The following is a 22,128-nucleotide window of genomic DNA, read 5'->3' on the forward strand; positions in this document are numbered from 1 at the left end:
GTTGAGGTGCTCTTCAAGGTCTTTTGGAACTGCACCCAGGGCGCCAATGACCACTGGGATTATTTTGGTCTTTTTCTGCCACAGCCTTTCAATTCAATTTGTAGATCTTTGTATTTGGTGATTTTTTCTATTTCTTTTTCTTCTATTCTGCTATCCCCTGGTATTGCTATGTTGATTATTTTGACTTGTTTTTCTTTCTTCTCGACTACAGTGATATCTGGTGTATTGTGTGGCAGATGTTTGTCTGTTTGTAGTCGGAAGTCCCATAATATTTTTACATCTTCATTTTCTTCAACCTTTTTCAATTTTATGGTCCCACCAATTTTTGGCTACAGGTAGCTTGTATTTTTTGCAGATGTTCCAGTGTATCATCCCTGCTACTTTGTCATGCCTTTGTTTGTAGTCAGTCTGTGTGATCTTTTTACAACAGCTGATTAGGTGGTCCACGGTTTCATCTGCTTCTTTACAAAGGCGGCACTTGCTGTTTGAGGTTGATTTTTCGACTTTTGCTCTTATTGCATTTGTTCTTAGTGCCTGTTCTTGTGCAGCCAGTATTAAACCCTCTGTTTCTTTCTTCAAGTTGCCATTCTTAAGCCATTGCCAGGTCTTGGTGATGTCTGATTTTCCACTTATATTGTGCAAATATTGACCATGCAGTGGCTTATTTTTCCATTTTTCTGCTCAGTTCTTGACTTGTTCTTTCTTGTAGGCCTGCTTTCTTTCATTGGTGTTGAATAGTTTCACATTATTGACCATTTGAAGTGCATTATTATTATTATTATTATTATTATTATTATTATTATTATTCATTTGATTTGTATATCGCCCTTCCAAAATGGCTCAGGGCTGTTTATTTTATTTATTTACAATGTTACTAACTTATCTATCTATCTATCTATCTATCTATCTATCTATCTATCTATCTATTGAATTTATATACTGCCTAGTATAAAAATCTCTAGGCGGTGTACAGATTAAAACATAAAATATAAAACATTTAAAATCCATAAGATAAAAATTAGATTAAAACATGTTTAAAACACATTAAAATTTAAAAATCGAATCTCAGTTGAAGGCCTGGAAAAACAAGTATGTCTTCAGGGTCCTCCTAAAAGCAAACAGAGAAGGAGATGCTCTTATTTCAGCAGGGAGCACGTTCCAAAGCCCTGGGGCAGCCACAGAAAAGGCCCGGTCCCAAGTTGCCACCAAAGAAGTTTGCGGCACCTATAGTCAGACATCTCCAGATGATCTTAATAGGCAACAGCGTTCATGACAGAGAAGGCACTCTCTTAAATACCCCGGACCTAAGCCATTAAGAGCCTTATAGGTAATAACTAGCACTTTGTATTTTGTTCAGAAACCTATCAGCAGCCAGTGCAGTTCTTTTAGAATCGGTGCTATATGGTCCCTGCAGGTAAACCCAGAGACTAGTCTGGCTGCCGCATTCTCTACCAATTGTAGTTTCCGAACTATGTACAAAGGCAGCTCCACATAGAGTGAATTACAGTAGTGAAGCCTAGAGGTTACAAGCATATGTACCACCATTTTAAGGTCACTACTTTCCAAGAACGGACGTATCTGGCATATCAGCCAAAGCTGATAAAAAGCACTGCTGGCCACAGGCTCAACCTGAGAAACCAGGGAGAGTTTGGGATCCAGGAGTATTCCCGGACTATGAACCTGATATCTTAGGGGGAGTGTAAACCCATCCAGAACAGGCAGATCTAAACCATATCTCGGATCCCAACCCCCTACAGACAGTACCTCCATCTTGTTTGGATTCAACTTCAGTCTGCTATCTCTCATCCAGCTCAATATCGCCTCCAGGCAGGCACTTAGTGGGGTCATGCCATTTTCTGATGAAGTTGGTATAGAGAAACAGATCTCAGTGTCATCAGCATATTGATAGCATTGCAGACCAATCTTCCTGATGATCTCTCCCAGCGGTTTCATATAGATGTTAAAAAGCATTGGAGACAGTATGGAGCCTTGTGCAACTCCACACTTCAGCTCTTGCTTTTCAGAGCAATAGTTTCCATCTGGAATCTTCCAGAGAGATAGGAGCGGAACCACTGTAAAACAGTGCCACCCAATCCCTCCTCCTTCAAGCAAACCAGCAGGATACCATGGTCAATGGTATCGAAAGCCGCCGAGAGATCCAAAAGGATCAGCAGAGTCACACTCCCTCTGTCAGTCACCAATTGGAGATCATTCATCAGGCCAACTAAGGCAGTCTCAACCCCATCGCCCACCCAGAAGCCAGTTTGGAAAGGATCTAAATTATCTGTGTCATCCAAAACTGCCTGGAGCTGAGAAACAACGACTCGCTCAGTCGCCTTGCCCAACCAAGGGAGATTAGAGACAGGCCCGTAATTAGTTAACTCTGAGAGCTCCAAAGCAGGTTTCTTCAAAAGTGGTCGGAAAATAGCCTCCTTAAGACAAGGAGGCATCCTGCCCTCCCTCAGAGAAAATTTTATGATATTTACTAGACCATCTCTGATAACATGACTATCAGGTGAAATAAGCCAAGTTGGGCATTTTACTTAAAGCAGACATGAAGTGGGGGTGGGGGGAATTAAAGTTGTGTTAAAATATGAAATGAAAGAATGGCTACAGAGAGATTATACTTTTGGATTGAAGTAAATGGAACAGAAGACTTTTTATCAAACCAAAACATTATTACACTTCCAAATGCTACATGGCAGAGATGTTACAGGTTGAATCTGAATTCTTAAAACAAGTTTTATATTCACAAAATATTGAAGAGGAATAACATTACACTTAAGAACATAAGAACAGCCCTGCTAGATCAGGCCCAAGGTCCATCTAGTCCAGTGTCCTGTTTCACACAGTGGCCCACCAGATGCCGCTGGAAGCCACAGGCAGGAGTTGAGGGTGTGCCCTCTCTCCTGCTGTTACTCCCCTGTAACTGGTACTCAGGGGCATCCTGCCTTTGAGGCTGGAGGTGGCCCACAGCCCTCCGACTAGTAGCCATTGATAGACCTCTCCTCCATGAAGTCATCCAAACCCCTCTTAAAGCCATCCAGGTTGTTGGCTGTCACCACATCTTGTGGCAGAGAATTCCACAAGTGGATTATGCATTGTGTGAAAAAGTACTTCCGTTTGTTGGTCCTAGATTTCCTGGCAATCAATTTCATGTGGTGACCCCTGGCTCTAGTGTGTGTGAGAGAGAAAAGAATTTCTCTCTCTCCACTTTCTCCACACCATGCATGATTTCATAGACCTCTATCATGGCTCCCCGCAGTCGTCTTTTTTCTAAACTAAAAAGTCCCAGGTATTGTAGTCTTGTCTCATAGGAAAGGTGCTCTAGGCCCCTGTTCATCTTGGTTGCCCTCTTCTGCACCTTTTCCAGTTCTACAATGCCCTTTTTAAGATGTGGTGACCAGAATTGTACGCAGTACTCCAAGTGTGGATGCACCATAGTTTTGTATAAGGGCATTATAATATTATCCATTTTATTTTCAATCCCCTTCCTAATGACCCTTAGCTTGGAACTGGCCTTTTTCACAGCCTCCACACATTGAGTCGACACTTTCAAGGAGCTGTCTACCACAACCCCAAGATCCCTCTCCTGGTCAGTCACCTACAGCTCAGATCCCACCAGTGTATACTTGAAGTTGTAGTTTTGCATCCAAATGTGCATCACCTTACATACACTGAACCGCATTTGCCACTTTGTCAGCCACTCCCCCAGTTTGGAGAAATCCTTTTGGAGCTGCTCACAATCCATTCTGGATTTCACCCGAAAGAGTTTGGTATCATCTGCAAATTTGGCCACCTCACTGCATACTCCTACTTCTAGATCATTTATGAATAAATTAAAAAGCACCGGTCCCAGTACAGATCCCTGGGGGACCCCACTTCTTACTTCCCTCCATTGTGAAAACTCTCCATTTATACCTACCCTCTGTTTTCTGTCTTTCAACCAGTTAGCAATCCACACATGTACTTGTCCCCTTATTCCATGACCGCTAAGTTTCCTCAGGAGTTTTTGATGAGGAACTATGTCAAAAGCTTTTTGGAAGTCCAGGGATACAATGTCAATTGGATCACCCTTATCCACACACTTGTTGACACTCTCAAAGAAGCCCAAAAGGTTGGTGAGGCAAGATTTACTTTGTGGAAGCCATGCTGGTTCACTCACAGCAGGGCCTGTTCTTCTATGTGCTTTACAATTTTATCCTTGAGGATGCTTTCCATCAATTTGCCTGGAATGGATGTTAAGCTAACTGGCCTGTAGTTTCCCGGATCGCCCCTGGATCCCTTCTTGAAAATCGGTGTTACATTTGCTACTCTCCTGTCCTCTGGTACAGAGCCCGATTTCAAGGATAAGTTATATATTTTAGCAAGGAGGTTGGCAATTTCACATTTGAGTGCTTTGAGGACTATTGGATGTATGCCATCCAGCCCTGGTGATTTGTTAGCTTTCAGTTTTTCCAGACAGTTTAGAACATCATCTCTTGTCACTTCTATCTGACTCAGTTCTTTAGCCTCCATCCCTAAAAAGCCTGGTTCAGGAACAGGTATATGCTCAGTATCCTCTGCCATGAAGACGGATGTAAAGAACTCATTGAGCTTCTCTGCAACCTCCATATTCTCCTTAATAATCCCTTTCACTCCCTCATTGTCTAATGGTCCAACCGCCTCCCTGGCAGGTTTCCTGCTTCTGATGTATTTAAAGAAGTTTTTGTTATTCCCCTTGATACTTTTGGCTAAATGTTCCTCAAACTCTCTTTTTGCCTCCCTTATTGTCACCTTGCATTTCTTTTGCCAGAGTTTGTGTTCCTTTCTGTTCTCTTCATTTGGACAGGCCTTCCAATTTTGGAAGGAAGTCTTCTTCCATTTAATGGCTTCCTTGATGGTACCCGTTAGCCATGCTGACATCCTCCTGGACTTAGTGGTACCTTTCCTCCTTTTGGGTATACAATCTAACTGGGCTTCTAGTGTTGTGGTTTTGAGTAAACTCCATGCACTCTAGAGCAAAGTGACTCTCCTGATTTTCCCTTTCAGCTTTCTTTTCACCATACTCCTCATTTTGGAGAAGTTTGGTCCTCTGAAATTCAAAATGTCTGTGTTAGACTTCCTTGGTGATTCTCTCCCTGCATGTATGCTGAATTTGATGGCACTATGGTCACTGTTCCCTAAAGGGTCGATGACACTGACATCACATACCAGGTCCTGGGTGCCACACAGAATTAAGTCCAAGGTTGCCTTCTCTCTGGTTGGTTCCAAGACCAACTGTTCTAGGGCACAGTCATTTAGCGTATCTAGAAATCTGACCTCTTTCTCCTGACCTGACTATGAATTTACCCAGTCTTTGTGTGGGTAATTGAAGTCACCCATTGTTACTGCCCTAGCTCTCCTTGACGCCTCCCTGATTTCCTCCTGCAACTCCCAGTCACTGTCAGCGTTTTGATCTGGAGGGCGATAGCAAGTCCCCAGAAGCACATTCCCTTTCAGGCCTTGTATTGTCACCCACAGGGTTTCTGTGGAGGACTCCAGTCCACCTAGGTTTTCTAGCTTGTTAGATTCTATCCCTTCTTTAACATACAGTGCTACCCCACCTCCCTGTCCTTTCTATAGAGTTTATATCTGGGGATAACAGTGTCCCACGGGTTCTCACTGTTCCACCATGTTTCTGTTATGCCCACTATATCTATTTCTGTGTTAGCAACAAAGCACTCCTGCTCAACCATCTTGGCTCGGAGGCTTCTAGCACTGTCATATAAGCATCTATACACTGAATCTCTTCCCTGGTGTATGCTATCTTTCTTTTGACTCTTTGACCAGCTGGCACAGCCTTCTGTCTGCTCTTTATCTGGTTCTGCTCTGTCCCCTTCTGTTTTACCTGAATCCTTTGCACCCTCACACTTAAAAGGATGGCATTTGCTGAACTGGATACTGTCCAGCTCCTGTCGGCTATTCCCCAGGCATCATATTAAAAGCTGTTCTGCAACATTTTTGATTTTAATCACCAGCAGTCTGGTTCCATCTTGGTTCAAGTGCAGCCCGTCCCTTTTGTACAGGCCTTGCTTGCCCCAAAATGTATCCCAGTGCCTAACAAATCTAAACCCCTCCTCCTGGCACCAACGTCTCATCCATGAATTGAAACCCCTCAGCTCTGCCTGTTTCACTGTACCTGCGTGTGGAACAGGTAGCATTTCCGAGAATGCTACCTTGGGGGTCCTGGACTTCAATACACTACCTATGAGCCTAAATTTGGTTTCCAGGACCTCCTGACTACATTTCCTCACATCGTTGGTGCTCACGTGCACCACGACAGCTGTCTCCTCTTTAGCAGTGCCTATGAGCAGGCTGTGTGATGTCTGCAACCTTTGCACCAGGCAGGCAACTCACCATGCGCTCAACACGCGGTTCACACACCCATCTCTCTATACCTCTAATGATTGAATCACCCACTACATGGAGATCCCCATCCCCAAAAGGAGTATCCCCTGTGTGAGAGGATATGGGCTCATCATCCATGGAAGGGGTCCCTTCTAAAGGAGCATTTCCCGCTTCCTCAGACCAATGTCCTCCTTGCCCAAGACCTTCATTCTCCCTGACAGCAGAGGAGCTACCAGCCCTGGAGTGGAATGCCTCTATCGCATCCCTGAAGGTCTCATCCACATGCCTCTCTGTCTCTCTGAGCTTCTCCAGATCTGCCACCTTGGTCTCAAGGGGACGAATTTGTTCCCTGAGAGCCAGGAGATGCTTGCACCGAGCACACACCCATGACTTCTGCCCATGGGGCAAATAGTCATACATGTGGCAATCTGTGCAATACACTGGGAAGTGCCCCTTCCCCTGCTGACTTTCTATCTTTATACTGGTTTTGTTGGCTGCTTACAGTATGTAGAGATAGTTTGTTAGAAGTAGTTTATTATCTGTTTATTAGATAGTTTATAACTATCACTTCTAACCTCTATGATCTATTTATGCCTTTCAGAATGATTTGAGGTTCTGAGCAGTTAGCAAGAAACAATTTGAAAGCTGCCAAGACAGTACTCCCAACAATAATGCATATTTTTTAAAAAAACCTTGAATATAATATGATAACACATTACCATAGGGAAAACATTAAATTCCAGTTGTTTCTTTGCGAAAACTGTGGCATTAAGAATCCAGTTTTAAGTCGCTTGATAATGCGTGCTTTGAGAAGAACAGTACTGAATAGGTATATAGGACAGGTACAGGGATATTGGTAGGATAATAAGACATCTTCAAAAGCCAGAAATAATGAAAAACAAAGAAAAAATGCATATCTTTCTCTTGTTATTTTTTGTTTCTTGTTTTTGAATAATTATGTATAATTGTTCTGCTATGCTATGCTTCTGCTATGTTCTACTGTTCAGAGTCTATCAAACTTTTTAGCTTTAAAAAAAAGACTTTTCATGAGGTTCCTGAACATGTAACTTATCTTGAGCTTAGTGTTAAAGATTTTTGAATAAACATCAGTTGATTAAAGCTTCTGTACATATATCCATATATTCTTGAAACAGGACTTGCTGTTGCATTACCTAGATCTGAACAACTTGTGACCTCTAAGCCATCATAGTCTACTAGCCTACTAGCTAGTCTACTAGCTACTAGTCTACTAGCTACTACTTGGTGCTTACCAAGACCTCAGTAAGCTTCATTGATTTGCTGCCATCCAGGCCATACAATAACAGAGAGGTTGTGAAGAACCTGGGAAGCCACTGTGTATGCCTATGTTATGCTTGAGGGTCACAAACTCTGCAGTCCTGACATAGGTTATTTACCTCCACAATGAACCATCCTTTTTCAGCAACAAGTGTCAAAGGAGAGACAAATTTCCCTTTCTTGTAATAGAATCTGGCAGGGATATCTTCTTTCTTGTAAACTGTCATGTGCGGCACATTTTTCAGTTTGTTATATACCTGCAAATAACAACAATGATGGAATATCATGACAAATAACTACTATATGCTAACATGATTGCAGTGAAGGTGCCCTTTCTTTTAAGTAATATTCCTGCTCAGATCTGGTTTTCTCTAGGAAAAGCCTGAATAATTCCTACACAAAGGAGTGAACTTAGAAATACTGGCTGACATCCTGATTAATGAAGTATGAGTGTAGGTAGGGTCGGTGGCCACACCACAGTATCCCTCACACAACTCCCGCTGTCCTCCTGTGCTCACACTGTTGTGCAAGAGGGCCAAGAGTCCAGTGCTCCTCGCACTCCAGATGCACTTAGTAAAATTGGAAACATGTCATGGAGGGTCAGTGACAATAAACACTAGAGCAGTAGTGTTTTATGCTCGTGGTAACTTATGCCTGTCAGAAGATGGGAGGCTACTCTGTGCACTGACTCAAGTTTCCAAGTAATCATTAATGTCAAGGCAGCTCCACACAGAATGCACTACAGTGGTTTAGCCTTGAGATTTATGGATAATATCAAGGCATCTGAGACCTTTCCATCTCAGATGCCTTCCCAGCCTCATTTCTCCCATTCTCCCATGCCGCCCATTCAAAATAGAGAAGCAGCAGCTGCCTCCACTGGGGGTGCTGATGGCTAGAATTCTCCGTCTTCCCTTCCTTTACAGAACCTCTATACAGACACTTTTGTAAATGCACGAGGAAGGGTGGAGTGTAGTGGCAGAGCAGGAGATTTGGGTGTAGAGTGTTAAAACAATGCAAAAATAAATGATTGGCATAAGTTGCATTAAGGAAGAGAAAAGGTGGCTGTCTTTCTTGCCTCAAGCTCCTTCTCTTTAGCTGGCCACAGGCTTACAACAGGGCCTTGGTCTTTTACTTGTATAACATCACTCATGTTGATACAGTTTCTCAGCTCAATCACTTTTTCCATCCAGTTAATGTCAGTCATCCCATGATCCGAGAAAATAATGACATTCAGGTCATTCTGGAGGCCCTTGTCCTGTCAAGATAGTAAAGACAATGCTTACAGCTTCAAAGGAACACAATGCACTTTCCCCTTTTAAGGAGAGTCACACTACCTGTAATGCCACTGATATGAGAAAATACACAGTGGGGATTCATGCCTTCCTAAGCCCTGCTGACACTATTTAAATGGAGGATTTTAGAAGGATGAACATTCTAGCCTTGATCTAGAGTATGCTATTCACATGTAAGCAGAAATCAATGGGACTTAGTTTAGAGATGGAAGACATTATGAGTTGTAATGGCGATGCCACCATCAAATTACAGGAGTCTCTGCTCCTGTTCCACATTTGTGATTGATACTTGCTTCCGAATACTTTCTTTCCCTGAGTTACAAACATCCAACATACATACATACGTACGTACGTACATACGTACATACAAAGCTTCATAACATATTACATGAATGAAGTCCCCAACTTACAAATGCCAGCCCACACATACAAGTCATCTCTCTTGAGAACTATATGCGTTCTGAGTTGTGAATATCCCACTTACAAATGAACTTTTGGAACACAACTCATTTGTAAGTTGGGGACTTCCTGTACAGTCACAACTTCCAGGCCAAATCCAGCAGTATGTGGATTGGCTGAAGATGAGCAGGGTCATCTGCAGAGGAGATCCTGCTCCTTCCTGCACATGTTCTAAACTCTTTCATGAATGGGATCTTTAGGAGCATCTTACATGAGGTTCTCACAATGCTGGGGTGCTGGTGGGTTTAATCTGTGGAGAGATGCTGTGCATGCATGTCCAATGTCATGAAAAGCTTTAAAAATTAGGACCTTATAAGCAATGTAATTGCTACAGAATCAATTATGGGTTTAAAAAGAAATTAAAATGCTTGTATTCTATCTTTCGGTTAAAATGTTCCAGCATTATCTATCTATCTATCTATCTATCTATCTATCTATCTATCTATCTATCTATCTATCATATTTATATACTGCCTGATATGTGTGTCTCTAGGTGGTGTATACAATTTAAAAAAAAAAGCAACTTAAAAACAATTAAAACAATTTCACAAAATAAGAAATTTAAAAACAATTTCATAGGATAAAAACAATTAAACAGTTTAAAATTCATTTCAGTTAAAAGCCTGAGAAAACCTTGAGGATCTTTCTAAAAGTAATCAGAGATGCTCTTATGGAGATACTCTTATGTTGGCAGGGAGCATATTCCAAAGCCCCCGGGCAGCCCCACAGAGGGCCCAGTCCTGAGTCGCCAGCAAATGAGTCAGTGGGAACCATAACTGGACCTCCCCAGATGATCTTAATAGGCAGTAGGGTTCATTACAAAGAAGGCACACTCTTCAGTACCCTGGACCCTAGCCATTGAGGACTTTGTAGGCAATAACCAGCTCTTTGTATTTTGCTTGGAAACATATTGGCAGCCAGTGCAGTTATTTTAAAATTGGTGTGATATGGTCCCTTTTGGTTGTCCCATAGACCAGTCTGGGTGCCACATTCTGTAGCAATTATAGTTTCAGGACTATGTACAAATACATCCTGATTATGTACATTAGTCAAGCCTGGAGGTTACCAACATATCTGGTAACTAACTGAACTAACCGAAACTTCAGTTAGTTCAACGTGCGGCAGCCAGATTGGTCTCTGGGGCAACTTGGAGAGACCATATTATTTATTTATTTATTTATTTATTTAACATATTTTTATAGCACCCAAAACTTATGTCTCTGGACAGTTTACAACAGATAAAAACAACATTAAAACAGTTAAAAACAAAACAAGAAATTTAAAACACAATTTTTTTAAAAAAAACAATGCTCTATTACGCTCGTTTTGAAACAGCCACACTGGCTGCTGATATGTGTCCAGGAAAAATACTAGTTATTACCTTTAAAGCCCTGAATGGCTTAGGTCCAAGTTATCTTAGAGAGCGCCTTCTTCAGTACGATCCCCACCACACATTAAGGTCATCTGAGGAAGTCCGTCTTCAGTTGCCACCAACACATCAGGTGGTGACACGGGGCTGGCCTTCCCTGAGGCAGCTCCTGGGCTGTGGAATGCACTCCCAGAAGAAATCTGTAATCTGAGTTCATTATTGGCCTTCTGGAGAGCCCTTAAGACCTATATACCCAGAATGTTGGGGGCAATATGCTAAATAATTGTAAACCGCTTAGAGAGCTCCGGCTATAAAGCGGTATATAAATGTAAGTGCTATTGCTATTGCTATATGTTTGGCTTGGCCTTCCAGGGTTTTAAAACTGTTTTTAAACCATAAAGGTTTGGCCTGGTTTTCCAGGGTTTTAAAAACTGTTTTAATTGTTTTAATAATGGTTTTATGTTTTTACAGTTTTCGATTTTAACAGCGTTTAACAGCAGACCCATAACTCCACCTGGGGGGCACTGAGGTGGCCAGGAGCGAGTGGTGGTGTAGTGCACATAGGGTGTCAACCGCCCCCATGGGTTGCTAACCCATGGGGTGCTGGGTTCTGTTGTTTCTGAGGCGTTCTGAGTGTAGATTCTTTGGTAGCATATGAGATTTTCAATGACAAGCCATGAATCCACTCTCATATGCTACCAGAGAATCTGAATCTACACTCAAAACATCTCAGAAACAACAGAACCCAGTACCTCATGGGTTAGCAACCCGTGGGGGTGGTTGGCACCCTATGTGCTCTATACCACCACTCGCTCTGGGCCACCCTGGTGCCCCCCAAGTCCAGTTATGGGGCAGGAATTATGGAGGTCCATCATTCCCTATGGGGAAGAACTTTAGAGATGCACAAACTCCATTACATCTTTAAAAATCAGCCCTCTGCCCAGTTCCTTTGAAATAATTCTGGCAGCTTCCTTGCCCCCACTGGGCATTACCACCCACCCTATTCTGCTCTGGGCCACCCCTTCCCCCCCCAACATGAAGCTATACTTTTGCTGAAACCTCCATTCTTCCCTATGAGAAAAATCCTATACTTCAAACATTCACCAAAAATCAGCCCTTTGCCCAATTCCTCTGAAATTTGGGTGGTAGTTTCCACCCATTGGGCACTACCACCCCTCACCCACAAGTTTTTCCCCAGGGCCATTACTTAAAATCCAAAACATTTCAGATTCAGATTTTGCAATTTCGAACAAAAAACAAAATTGGGGTGTTTCGGATTGGCTGATTTCGAACAAAGAACAAAATGGGGGAGTTTCGGATTCGGGCCAAAAACAAAACAGAAAAACAAACAAAACGCACAACCCTACAACTAGCATGTGTACAATAGCATCGCCACTTCAAACACAACTACTGTTGGCATAAGCCCTTAATGTCTAACAATGCCTTTGCTTAATACAAGGCATGCTAAGAATAAAAAACAACAGACTATGGAATCAGTACAAATTTCCAAGTAAAACTAACCTTGATGAGCTTGGTCATGTTGTGCATTACAGTGTCCACTGCTTTTAAGGCATTCTTCCTCTGAGGAGAAGAAGGGCCATAATGATGGCCTTCTACATCAATCCGTTCATAATACACTGCAGCCATATCTGCTTTGTTACTTCTGGAGTGGCAAAACAACAGAAATGTTAGGCGTAAAACTCTTTTAAGGTGACTTTGAGGTCCGACATCCTGACTGGGAACTTTTGCATGTATCCCATGCCCTGCTTCCATTTGTTTCTGAGTAGCACTCCATGTTTTCCTCAGTAATAAAATTAGCTGACATGATGTGCAGCGGTACATTGGCTTAAGGTAGCCTATGGGTTGCCTGCAGCCACAGCCCATTGCACAGACACGCAAGCATGCAAAAGGGGTGGGGGAGTGGTTTTTACTCTTCTCCCCTCCCTCCCAAGCCCTTTCCGTGTGTGTGTGTGTGTGTGTGTGTGTGTGTGTGTATTCCTGTGGGTCATGCGCCACTCAGGAACATATTAATGAAAGTGAATAAATAAAATAACATAACAAAAACACATGTTAAAAAATAAAATAATTAATAAATGTAATAAAATAAATAAAAGAGCTTTTGCGGGGAGGGGAGACAAGTGAAAACCACTCTGCACATCTGCTCGGCTATGCAAGAGGCCATCACCGCAGGGCTACTAGAGGCTTCCTGTGGACCTATACAGTAGCCCTAGTTAAGCCACTACACTGTTTTGCATCATGCTGGCCATTGTCCCTAAAATTGTTCTGGGTGGAATTTCATCCCTCCAAACCATTATAACATCAATAATAGATCCTACTATTTTTGCTTCTCTTCTCTTTGGATGTATTTGAACCATTCTCTCACCCACTTAGGTATTCTGAGAGGGCAAAACTAGACAAAATGTGGGAACTCCATGATCAGATCTCCCAATATTTTGGCTTGACTACCTTCTTAAGCTTTATTGTGTCAAGTAGTCACTGGAAGGAACCTGTAAGATCAATGGTATAGATGAAAAGGCAAAATGTTCACAGAACACATATGTATTACTGGAGGTACTTAAAGATAAGTACAGGCTGAAAGTATGTTCTCCAGGAATTTCTTTAGCTACCCTCAACTTCATCTTGCTAGGGGCCAAGAGTAAGGCCAGAGCTTTAGAGCCAGATTTTGACATCCAAGTTGAGCCTATTTCCCTGGCCTGTGATACTTAGAGATCCAGTTCTGGCATCTCAGATGAGCAAAGGCTCTCCTTATCATGGATATTTTGATGGGGATATAGCTCAGTGGTAGAGCATTTGCTTTGCATGCAGAAGACTACAGGTTCAATCCCTGGCATTTCTGAGCAGGACTGGAAAAGACTCTTGCCTGAAACTTTGGAGAAGCCACTGCCAGTCAACAGCTGATATGATGCACAAGGCTTGTGGAGGTGGGACTTATTGTGGCACTGCTGCAGGTGGATCTTGAAGCAGTGGCGCCACTGTAGAGAACCGTGGCAAATGGAGAACCGTGGCAAATGGAGTTCACTACATGGTGCCACTGCTTCTGTCCACAGCAGTGGTGCCACAAGTCACTCGTGTCTCTGTAGGCTTGTGCATCATTTTCAACTAGTGCAGACAATAGTGAGCTAGATAGACCCATGGTCCGACTCAGTATAAAACAGCTTCCTACGTTCATATGATCTGACAAATCATACTATACCAAAGGTACAGATATTATATTTGCCAATAGTGATAATTTTTCTATGGTGTTTCTATGGCAGAGGTGGCAAAGAGCTGAGATATTTCGCCCTAGGTTATTTGCCATGTTGTTGTTTTTTCCATTCTTCTTTATCTTTTTTTTGTTTGTTTTGCACATTATGTTCATTAAGGTCCCCATAGATGACAATACATGATACAGAAAACCACAATGAATTGTTTTTATGACAATATATTTCACATCATTTTGCTACTCTTCTTTTTAAAAGGTTTTCTTCATATCAAAGAAATAAATATTTTGTGACTCTACCTCAAAGACGTAATAGCATTATGCACCGCATTGGAAAAATCAACATCTGTTGGAACACTATAATATGGTAGACAGTAGGTAGGTCTGATTCCAAGGATTTCGACTTCACAGCCTAAAGAGAAATGCTTCATCAGTTGTGACTCTTTGGATTATGGATTTTGAATGACAACTGAAATTTACCATTACAATTTGAGCTGGAGCTATTTACTTGAAGGACTCCAGCTCTTACAGGATCTTTTCAAATACTAATTAGAGCTGAAATTAACCAGAAGACAAAAAGATGAGATAGAAGTAAAAATATATATATGGATATAGCACAAGGTGGAAATCTGCAACATGTCCCCCCAAAAACCTGTGTGTACATGTTGTGGTATATGAATACCAGCACAATATAGAAGTATCAGAATCTCTCTCTCAACTCTGTTTGTGTTATACTCATCGCCCACAGGCCATGTCTGGAAGCTCCCTAAATGGCATGTAGATGTGTTGTAATTTTATCATGAAAAACCTAACATAATATGGTCTTGGCAATCCTGAAATCTATTAACCTGTAAATAGATTTCAGTAATATGTAGTTTGGCTACATATATTTATGTTGTTTTTTTTATATAAAAAAGATAAATAGTAGCCATAGAGTTCTTTAATAAGTACTGGTTGCTCAGGGAAGATGAGCTCCTTGCGGAGATGTGCAAATCAATTCAAGCTCAAAATGGGCCATTGTTTCAAGCTTGATAAATAAAGGGCCTGTTTCGAGCTCAAAATGAAACAGCCCCATTTTGACTTGAAATGTTTTGAGTGTTTTAAGCACCATTTTGAGGACTGTTTTTCTAAGGAGCACTGGTTTACCAATTGGGGTCAGCAGGTCAACCAGTTCTCCAAGGTGGGCCAACATGCTAAGTCTGGGGCAGAGGCCTGGTCTACCTACCTCACACAGTCGGTAGACCCAGCGCTCCACCCCAGACTTAACGCATTGGTTTGCCTCTGTGGACTGGTCTACCGCATGTGTGCAGTTCAGCTACTGATGCTGCATGCCTGTGACATCACGGACATGCAACTTTCATAGTCAGAACTGCGCAGGTGTGTAGCGAGAGAGATCGGGGGGGACATGCCAGCTGGAGAGGAGAGGTCCAGCCCAGCCACAGCAACCGCCACTGCCACACAGGGGCAGAGGTAAGAATGTGATGGGGCAAGGGCAGGGCAATCCAGACTGCTTGGGGGACCCTTGCATTAGAAGTTATATTTCTTTTCTGTGCTCTTTGCATTCCTAAATATCTAGTCTTTGTAAATGAGTAACTAAGATTTCAATGTGTGTCGCCTACAAAAGTTCTGGGCATTTTGGAAACATTCTTGTAACCAAGCTAAGCAATTTCAAGTGCATCTAAAAGCTAAAGCCTCAGATGGACCAGTCTGTAGCAACTGAATAAAAGGGGTTTTCTCTGAACTTTTCTTTTCACAAGCCTCCCAGAGTTGGTTGAAGGGGGGCAGAAGGGGGAGTCTCTAGCACAAAGTATCTCCAAGAGCTCAACAAACTATTATTAGCTCTCACTACATGCAGGCATACGCTTGGGGAAGCAGTTGTTTTTATACTTGCCTGTTAGCAATGGGAAGCAAAGCGAAACAGGGATTTTCAGTCACTCAAGCCCCATTAAGGAAAACGTTTTAAAGTGACTTGGTGGCAGCGATTTAATCTACCAGAAATACAGAATAGTTTTATAAGGAGCCCACCCATGCAGCTCAGCAGGGATGACTCATTTCCCTCATGTGACCTGGTCTGAGTAGAAAGGCTATTGTTCCTTACAGTGTGTGTCTTCTGTTTCTCAGGAATTTGTGTGAGCATGTAGCTTCTGCTTCTCTACCTTCTGTTTCTTAGACTTGCTTGCAGTAGATCATATCTTCTGTAGTCTTGCATATCCCCCTCTATAGGGGATTGGTAGGCATATATAACTATTATGCTAAACCATACTGAGCCAGCACATGATTCACTAGTGTTTCCTTTTCCTTGCATGCATTCAACACGGAGACAGTTGTTCAGGCACACACCCTAGGGAGGTAACTTTCTCCATCCTGCTAAATCCATATCTGTCATTATATTACTTTCAGTGATGGACAGGTGACAAACATAAGCATATTCCCATAGCTAGATATATGGCTGTGTTTATCTGCATTTTATACTTCTTATTTGCCAACCAGTAAAAACATGTTGATCAATAATGTGATTTGCAAACATTTGCTTGTTGACCCCTACAGCTGTAAACAATAATTTCAATAGAGCTAAAGATAGTATGAGAGCTACATTTATTTCCTTTGAAGGATGCTTATTTTTGTCCCACTAGGTTTTGCAGCTTACACAGCACTACAGAAAAGTGGAAACTCTGGAGAGAGAGCTGATAGGGGCATGGGTACAACTTTAGCCTCTGTGGTACTATTCTCAATGCTGAAAAAACTCTTGTCTGTCTTCAGCCTGTCAGTTTGCTGGAAGGATCATTTAGCGTGCAACACATTTGAATAGTCAAGTCTCGCCATTTTTAATTATATGACTTCCTGTTTACAGGACTGAACTCTTTGGGTTGGAAAGCAAATGGGTATTTCATATTATAATAAAATTTATGCTTTTATGCATCTTTATATGTTTGACACTGAGACTTGAACCTCTGTCATTTTCAAATTGCATGTCTAAACATTGGTTTAACAGTTGGAAACTGAATGTCATAACAGAAATCTCTGAAAGCTTTCCAGACTTGCTCAAAAGGCCTGGGAAATGTCCGGTGTAGGGAAAGGGGAATGGAATGCGAGTGGGGCTTTTAAAAAAAACACCCGCCACTAATGTTTAAAAGTATGGCCATTGTGCTTTAGCTGAAATAAACATGTCTGTGCTCTTGAAGAAACCAAGCAGCTACATGGTCACTGGAAAATGAATCACCAAGTTTAAAAGAGAGAGAGAACGTTAATTCTTTTTCTGGATTGGAACTCAGTAGCAATCCAATAGTCTGCCTTGTTTCATGACTGGAATACGAATTATTTGGATAGGTGTGGTGTACAGGTGCATGACATCTTGAGTTACAGTATGTTCTGAAGTCCTATAGCAGCATATAGATTTTTAGGCTAAGGCGTAAAAATGCTCATCTTATATTGGCTTTGCAGGTATGTAAATGGTATAAATCTTTAAGAGCAAGGTGCTTGCTTCCTCACAAACAGTACATAAGGCAGTAAACCTGTATCTTGATTATACCACTTCAGACTGCCGGTGGGGACACCTATGGTCATAGATCATGTTATGTACCTGGTGCAGCATGGTCTTCTTGCCTACCTCCTGCTGCTCTGCAAAAAGCTCCAGGTGCTAGCAGGTGCTAGCTCCATCCGTCGGTGAACTTTTAGATCAAATAATAATGTTTTCTTAACTATGCTACCCATATACACTGCAAGGCCATGTACAAAGGTGTTCTTAGTCAATGTAGCATAACTTCCTTTTCCACTAAGCACACTTCATTGTTTAGCATTGTCTAGATGGAATGCGCTCTAGTTTGTGGTGGCTTTTAATTCAGGAGAGATTGTAATTAAACTTGATATAGGGCCAATTCAGATGAACAAAGGCCCACTGTACACAGTAACATCGGAGCCTCTGGTGCAAACGCAGGATTTTGCAACCCGTGTAGAGGGTCAGTTTAGATGATCATCCCTCTCATGCAAGTAAAGGACATACCATGCCTGCATCAGCATGTCCTTGAGTGATGTTGGGGTGGGCACATTCATGCCAGTGGTTTCAACATTGTCACATGTAGATTTGCAGCAGGATGTTGTTCATCTGAGCTGGCCCATACAGCATTTTATTTTAATGGCTATTTTGTCATTGTTTTTATCGGGCAGTTATTTAATATGTTGCTACCTAACCTGAGCCCTTGGGACAGAGTAGTTTAGCCACAAAATTACTTGGAAACTAGTTATTTTTGAAAGTTGCTTTATATTGTAAAAGCCCCTGCAGTACTTAATGAAAGCATTTTCTATAGCTTCTAGAATGCCTTCCAGAATGTAACTCAGAATCTATAAATCTGATTACAGTTATGTATGTTTTAGAACTATAGAAAGATTGTACTTTTTCATAATGCTATATTAGTTTTAACAACAATTGGATAGACTGATATCGTCAAACAATTGTTCTGCAATTATCTTAAGATGAGATTGGCCGACATTGAGTGCCGCATTACGTGTCCGTAACACTGCCCTGTGGGGCTGTTGCAGAGAAAAAAGGAAGTGCTGAAGTTACACAAGCAGCACATCCACAAATGTCTCCATTTGGGACAATGGGGACACTGGTGGAAGCTGCCCCATTTGCGTAACCCTGACACTTGCTTTTATCTCTGCAACAGCCCCACAGTGTAGCATCATGGACACGAAACACTGGCTGAATGTCAGCCAATGTATAGTAATGTATTTGGGAGCAAATCTGTTAAACAATTTAAATAAATTAAATAATTATATGACAGAAATAGCAACTCGTCTTCTAGGCTTAAACTCCTGTGACATGTTAGTTGTTCATCAGCTGTCCATTTGAAAAGGAAAGAATGGGTTGGCTGTTTCTCTGGTTGTCAAAGTTGAGCCAACACCAGCCTGTTTTGTTGTTGTCGCCATCGGTCTGTCGCTCAGATACTGCCTTTACTGTTTAGGGCTCTTATGCAGTATTGTATGATGGGACGTGACTAGGCGCATATATGGTGGGATGAAATGAATTGGCACAGATTAGAGTTGAGTGAGTCAGTTGCTTCGTTGATACTTTCTGTATGCGTGCATACATCCGCGCATACTCAGACAAACATATATGTATGAAGCAACAACGAACTCTTGCAACTACAAAAACAATATTAATGTGGTACGTCATTTGTACAAATAAAATATGCAGTCTGGTACATACACCATTTTTTTATGTATTTTGTATGAATATTTTGTATGAATTTTGCTGGCAGTTTCTTGTTCAGTGACTTACAATCTGTGCAGAATGTCACCCATCGAAGAAGGAAATTTACTTGTTGCTTCTGCACCAGCCAACAGCCTGTCCACACTGCTAGCAGAGGTGGGAGCTATCATGCATACTAAGCTATACAGTATATCAGTACAGTTGCAATCTACCCCCATTAGCAATGATACCCCATTAGCAATGATGGAAGTAGATTGCAACTGTGCTGACATATACAGTAGCTTAGTAGGCATGGAACAGCTCTTATTTTCACTAGCAGTGCAGATTCGCAGTTAGCTTGTGCAGCAAGCATACCTCCCTCTAGGGGTGTGCAGAACCAGTTTGAATAGAACCTGGTTCAATTCAAACTGGCCTGGTTTGATTGATTCTAACTCAAATTGGAATGCCTCCCCCCAAACTGGGCCTGGTTCAGATAAAACCGGTTCAGCCTTTTCAGGTGGCTGTGCTTGTAAAGGGGAATCTGGTAAGGATTGAATCCTTAGGATTCTCCTTTACAAGAAAAGGTGATACCTAACTCTAAAGGGGTTTGAGGGGCAGGCAGTGGGCGGTTAGGAGGGCACTTTACCAGCACTGACAGCAGCTCCACAGTGGTGGCTCCATGGTGGTGGCCCCTCTAGGCCCCACCACTGCTCTCCCCAGAACTGGGCTACCCACCAGGCTGCAATGGGGAGGGGCAGCAGGGCCTAGAGGGGCTGCCACTGCCAGGGAGCCACCGCTGTGCCACCATTGGAAAGGTGCCCTCTCACCCGCTCCTCAAACAACTTTAGCATTAGGAACCCCGTTTGCTTGTAAAAGGGAATCTTCACCGGATTCCCTTTTACAAGCAAAGGAACTTGAACTGGGCATTTGAACCAAGCCGAACTGGTTTGATCCCAGTTTGACAGCATGAACCAAACCACTGTGGAGGTTACTCTGGAGTACACATGCCTCTGACTTATGGCACAGTTGCAAGGTGAACTGTTGGACTGTATTTGCCTATGGGAATACTACCTATGTTCCAGACATATACATGCATTAATTGTATTGATTAGCATAGTAGTCTTATATCCCTAGCAGACTGAAAAACCACATACAAACGGGTGAGGTGTGGGTGTCATTCAGCTACTGGAGATCTGTACACTGAAATCCCTCCAATCAGCTGCATGAGCAGGGGATACATCCAAGGTGTGGCATACTTTCAGTACCACCTGCTGCCCTTTACCCATTAAACACCTGATTGGTGGGATTTAAAAATAACTCTGTGTTGTATGCTCTGTTGAATCAGAGGCAGAGCAATTTGCCATAAGCCTGTGTTTATGTGTTCCTTAAAATGTATAACATGCAACATTAGGCAGCAATTTAAGAGGTGCTGATTTCAGCAATACTAACCAGGCCAATAGTACATAATGACTTTCCTCTTTGCTTTCATCATAGTGACCCATAATGGCTCTGATCCATTCCACCAAAGGGGCAGCAGACTCTCTTTATTCACACCAATGTCAAATGAAGTATTTGTAGTTGGATCCCACATGTAGTTTCCAGTCATTTGATGGACCTCACAGTGTCGACCTGGAAGGTGAAAGAGTTGCTTAGATTTGCACTGCTCTGTAATATTTATCAGTAATACTGCTTGTTTGCCAAGTCCTGTGAAAATAGAATAAAACCAGACAAAATCCCTATGAGGACACTAGATAAATAATTACTATAGCTCAAACTTGGCAAATGATGAGACTAAAGACAAAAAATGCAATTTTGAAAGGATTCTTTAGCACCTTGGAAGCACCTTGAGTTATTTCAGAGAAGCATAGATAAAGGAGATGGAATGTCAACTCTTCTCATCAACCACCTAGAGCAGTGTTGGTAGAATGCAAAACAGGGGGAGAAAAGTTGAGATTACATCGACTTACCATGAGGACAGACAAAAGATAAAAAGAGAAATAGCAGTGGGTTGTTTCAGCAGTTTAAGCCTACTACTAGCTTTACAATTTGCATGGAAGACATTGGCTGCCTTCGCACAGAACGCCAAACTGGTGGCAAGTGAGCCAGAGGTTCCATTTAATGGCCATCCAAATGCATGAAACCGCTGTTTCGTCACAAAAGTGACTTGAGGTTTTTTTAAACTGAAACCATAATCTGAACCTTGGGTTTGTAGTGAGTTTCGCTGCTCTAACCTGAGGCTTGAAGGTGGTATCGTGTTGTCTGAATTCTGCCGCTGCCGTTACCTGGGTTTTGTTCTGTGGCTGCTGCCAAAACCATAAACAGGGCAGCTCAGACCAGCCCAGAGATGTGCCAGCTCTATGCTTGCTGCGCTTCTTGCTGGCCACCTCTCCGAGTTCTTGCCACCCCACCCCCCGCACTGTCTCCGCACTTCTCCAGCCATTGCCTGGCAACAGGGACACCACGTTGCTGCATCTCAAACCTCAAAGCATTAAAAGGGAAAAGCCACATTGGGGGATGCCCACTTTCCACTGTGTCCCATTTCCCCTCCTTCAGCAATCTGCAGGAAAAGGGAATGGGATGGCAAGATGGGCAATTTGTGGATAGGTCTCAACAAATCAAGTGATGAAGAAGTATTTGCACAAGCACATGGCATGCCAGGGGCACCATAAACTGGGCAATGTGGTTGTTTCCCAACAAAGGGGAGTGATACCTATAGTCTGGTATCCCAAACAGGCAGCCCCTGGAAATTCTTGAGTGGCTCTGCACTATTTTTTGTACAAATTAGTAGGGGAATGGGGGCCCAGCCCCTTCCCCTTGGGTGCAAGCATGCAGTCTATGAGAAGAACAGTCTATGAGAAAAATTCATGAGAAGAACGGTCTTGGGGTACACCAGGATGCTGTTTAAAGGGCTGAACGCTTAATAATGTGTGATGAT

The 22,128-nt window shown here is 42.4% G+C and overlaps 1 protein-coding gene across 1 annotated transcript in view; it reads right to left on the reverse strand.

The window, feature by feature from the left end:
* ENPP6 (ectonucleotide pyrophosphatase/phosphodiesterase 6) overlaps window positions 1-22,128 on the reverse strand; it is a 69,956-nt gene that overhangs the window by 18,680 nt on the left and 29,148 nt on the right. Inside the window, exons 3-7 of the mRNA XM_053251636.1 lie at window positions 20,643-20,822; window positions 14,306-14,417; window positions 12,307-12,448; window positions 8,741-8,920; window positions 7,785-7,922 (exon numbers count right to left, since the gene is read on the reverse strand). Coding sequence (XP_053107611.1) covers window positions 7,785-7,922; window positions 8,741-8,920; window positions 12,307-12,448; window positions 14,306-14,417; window positions 20,643-20,822 — 752 coding nt within the window. The remainder of the gene's footprint in view (window positions 1-7,784; window positions 7,923-8,740; window positions 8,921-12,306; window positions 12,449-14,305; window positions 14,418-20,642; window positions 20,823-22,128) is intronic.

The sequence above is a fragment of the Hemicordylus capensis genome, chromosome 5 (genome assembly GCF_027244095.1).
Source record: "Hemicordylus capensis ecotype Gifberg chromosome 5, rHemCap1.1.pri, whole genome shotgun sequence".
Classification (NCBI taxonomy): domain Eukaryota; kingdom Metazoa; phylum Chordata; class Lepidosauria; order Squamata; family Cordylidae; genus Hemicordylus; species Hemicordylus capensis.